Genomic DNA, 3,347 nt, shown 5'->3' with positions numbered 1-3,347 from the left:
AAGCCTAGTACTTATTCTATCGGTTGCTTTTGCCGGACTGCTAAGTTACGGGGACGTAAACACACCACCATCGGTTGTCAAGCGATGTTGGGGGGGACAAACACAGACACACAAACATATATACACACATATATATATATATATATATATATATATATACATATATACACACATACATGTATATATGACGAGCTTCTTTCAGTTTCCGTCTACCAAATCTACTCACAAGGCTTTGGTCAGCCTGAGGCTATAGTAGAAGTTACTTGCGCAAGGTGCCATGCAGTGGGAATGAACCCGGAACCATGTGGTTGGTAAGCAAGCTACTTACGACACAGCCACTCCCATGCCTAATTGAGCATCACCACCATACAAATGATGTTGTTCATTTAAAGTCTTGCCCAAAATGTCACACTAAGATTGAACCTGAAACCATGTGGTTGCAAAATAAACTTCTCAATCCTACTACAAGACATACACATTATTACAAGGTTTTAAGACAATATATGCCACAATAATGGTCATGCATATAACACCTGGGATTCTCACAGTAATTAACACTTTTTTAAATATTTTTGGCTAACCACATTAACCCTTTAGCATTCTGATTACTCTGTCAAATGTATCATCATCATCATCATCATCATCGTTTAACATCCGCTTTCCATGCTAGCATGGGTAAGACGATTTGATTGAGGACTGGTGAACCAGATGGCTGCACCAGGCTCCAATCTGATTTGGCAGAGTTTCTACAGCTGGATGCCTTTCCTAACGCCTACCACTCCGAGAGTGTAGTGGGTGCTTTTACGTGCCACCGGCACGAAGGCCAGTCAGGCGGTACTGGCAACGGCCACACTCAAACTGGTGTATTTTATGTGCCACCTGCACAGGAGCCAGTCCAGCGGCACTGGCAACAAACTCGCTCGAATGTCTTTTTACGTGCCCAAGTGCCAGGAAGGTGACGTTGGTAACGATCTCATAGCTTTTAGATTTTTAATGAAGTAATTGTTTAGTTTTAGAAAGACATTGTAAGAGAGTTGTGACATTGTAGGATAGTTTTGGTTTGAACATAAAACAGATAGAATGTTTTGGCTGGATATGGCCAGCTTGAATGTTAAATGGTTAAGTTAGCACCCACATAACTATTTGTTTTCATGCAAAAGTCACTGAGTAATGCCCTGCCATCACCACCACTTTAAGTCATTCTTCTGGTGAAAGCAATGTTGTTGTTCAGTTACAACATTTATTAGCTGTTGTCTACAGATGCAGAGAGGAGTGTAGGTATCGGATGGGAAAAAAAAAAATTCTAGAGGGATGCTATTCTGGGAGTGGGGGACAAGATTGCTGAACAAAGTGTTTAATATTGAATCTGGGAGAGATGAGATGAGATACCATAGTAGGGATGACAAGTGATGTAGCTGATGTGTTTGGTGAGTGTGGATGGAACAAGGTATGCATGTTTCTGGTGTGTTCAGAAAAACACCAGCTACTGTAGCAACAGGACATGTGAAAGGAAAAGAGAATGAGAGACGATAAAAGCTGTGAGCTAGATATTATAAGATGTCATAGCTTGTGGTGTGAGTTTTTGCCAATCAGCAGAAAAGACTGTTTCTGAACGGATGTTAGGATGTTGGCATTTGTTACAGCAGACGTGCAATCCAAGACATGTGAAGAATGTTTTATCATAAGCATTTTATTTGTTTACAGATTATATGGTGATGTTATGAGCTATAATATGTTAACCACAACTATGCCAGCTTATACGTATATTTGCAATGGTTTCTTTGTGTATGTGCATGTGTGTGTGTGCATGCGCATACATGTTTGTGTGTGTGTGTGGGCGCATGCATGTATGTGTGTGTGTGTGTGTGTGCTATTGTATCTCTATTTGTAATTGCTTCTCTGTCAATTGACGACTGCTTTTCTGTCTATTGATGATTACATCTCTGTCTAGTTAAAATTGCTTTTCATGTGTTTGGGACAGTTTCTTGGTTCATGATGGCTTCTATATGTATTGGAGATGGCTTTCCTATTTAATTGTGATGGCTTCTATAAAAAATTCAATATATAAACTTTTTCCACATACACTTTATTGATCCAGTTGGAGAAGACATACCTTTTCTATTGTCTGTAGAATAACAATTCTCCTTATGATAAAGCCAATCAATTTCTTGACAATATTTATTACAATATTTTACTTTATGACATCCAGTACAGTATTTCAAGTGATCATTCCAATGTTTACATTGTTGACAGCGTTCTATTTAACAGAATCAGATTTGTACATATGAGTAAAGAGGATTTTCATAGCAAGGAGTTAATAATAGGGAATGGTACTCAATCCATATTATAATATGCTTTAAAACATTTCAATTATAATGACAGAAAAAAAAATCTAACATGATAACAAAAACAAAAATATACATTATTTTCATGTACATTGAAATTTCACAGCAGATGAAATATTTTAACTCTGATACATTATTTACGAAAAAAACGTATTTAATTATAAAAGGTAGAGAAAGTAATACAAGATTATAATAATGGTTTCAAATTTCAGTACAAAGCCAGCTGGTTTGTAGAAGGGGCTAAGTCAATTAAATTGACCCCAGTATACAAAAGATACTTACAGGGGTTAGACAAAATAATGGAAACACCTAGCATCATAATTTTGAAATATCTATAAAACCATCAAAAGCTTGGTTATTTTTATGTTTTTTTTTTATTTATCATTAGTGTTGCTTAATATGTTTTGCTAAAATTGCTGTTTCTCTTCAGATATCATTAGAAAAAGGAAATTAAAATTCATTAGAATGACAGATCTATTGGACTTTCAAACAGGTCAAATTGTTGGTGCTCGTATGGCAGGTGCTAGCAGAATGAAAACAGCTGAAATGTTTGGTGTATCAAGAAGTACTGTCTTGAAAGTAATGACAGCCTTTGGAAAGGGGGAAAAACCTCCTTGTCGAAACAAAACTCCAGAAGAAAACCAAAACTTTCAGATAAGGACTGTCAGACTCTTACGTGAATTGTTAGAAAGGATCACAAAAGTACAACTCCCAAAATTACTGCAGAGCTTAATGACCTCCTCAAGAACCCAGTTTCCACAAAAACTGTTCGCTGGGAGCTACACAAAGCTGGATTTCAAAGGAGAGCTGCAATCAGAAAACCACTACTTTCAAAAACAAACATTGCAAAGCATTTAGAGTGGAGTAAAAACCTATAGAATTAGTCCCTGGAGCAGTGGAAGAATGTTATTTTCTCAGATAAGCCATCCTTTACCCTATTTCCGACCACCAGCCAAGTGTACGTGTGGAGACTGCCAAAAGAAGCATTTGATCCAGACTGTC

At 37.2% G+C, this 3,347-nt stretch overlaps 1 protein-coding gene across 1 annotated transcript in view; it reads right to left on the bottom strand.

Annotated features, from left to right (window-relative positions):
• Positions 1–3,347, bottom strand: part of LOC106875397 (uncharacterized) — a 20,354-nt gene that overhangs the window by 6,570 nt on the left and 10,437 nt on the right. The window contains exon 5 of the mRNA XM_052974637.1: positions 2,114–2,257. Coding sequence (XP_052830597.1) covers positions 2,114–2,257 — 144 coding nt within the window. The remainder of the gene's footprint in view (positions 1–2,113; positions 2,258–3,347) is intronic.

Source organism: Octopus bimaculoides, chromosome 19 (assembly GCF_001194135.2).
Source record: "Octopus bimaculoides isolate UCB-OBI-ISO-001 chromosome 19, ASM119413v2, whole genome shotgun sequence".
NCBI classification, from domain to species: Eukaryota; Metazoa; Mollusca; class Cephalopoda; order Octopoda; family Octopodidae; genus Octopus; species Octopus bimaculoides.
This window is presented reverse-complemented; position numbering and strand designations above follow the sequence as displayed.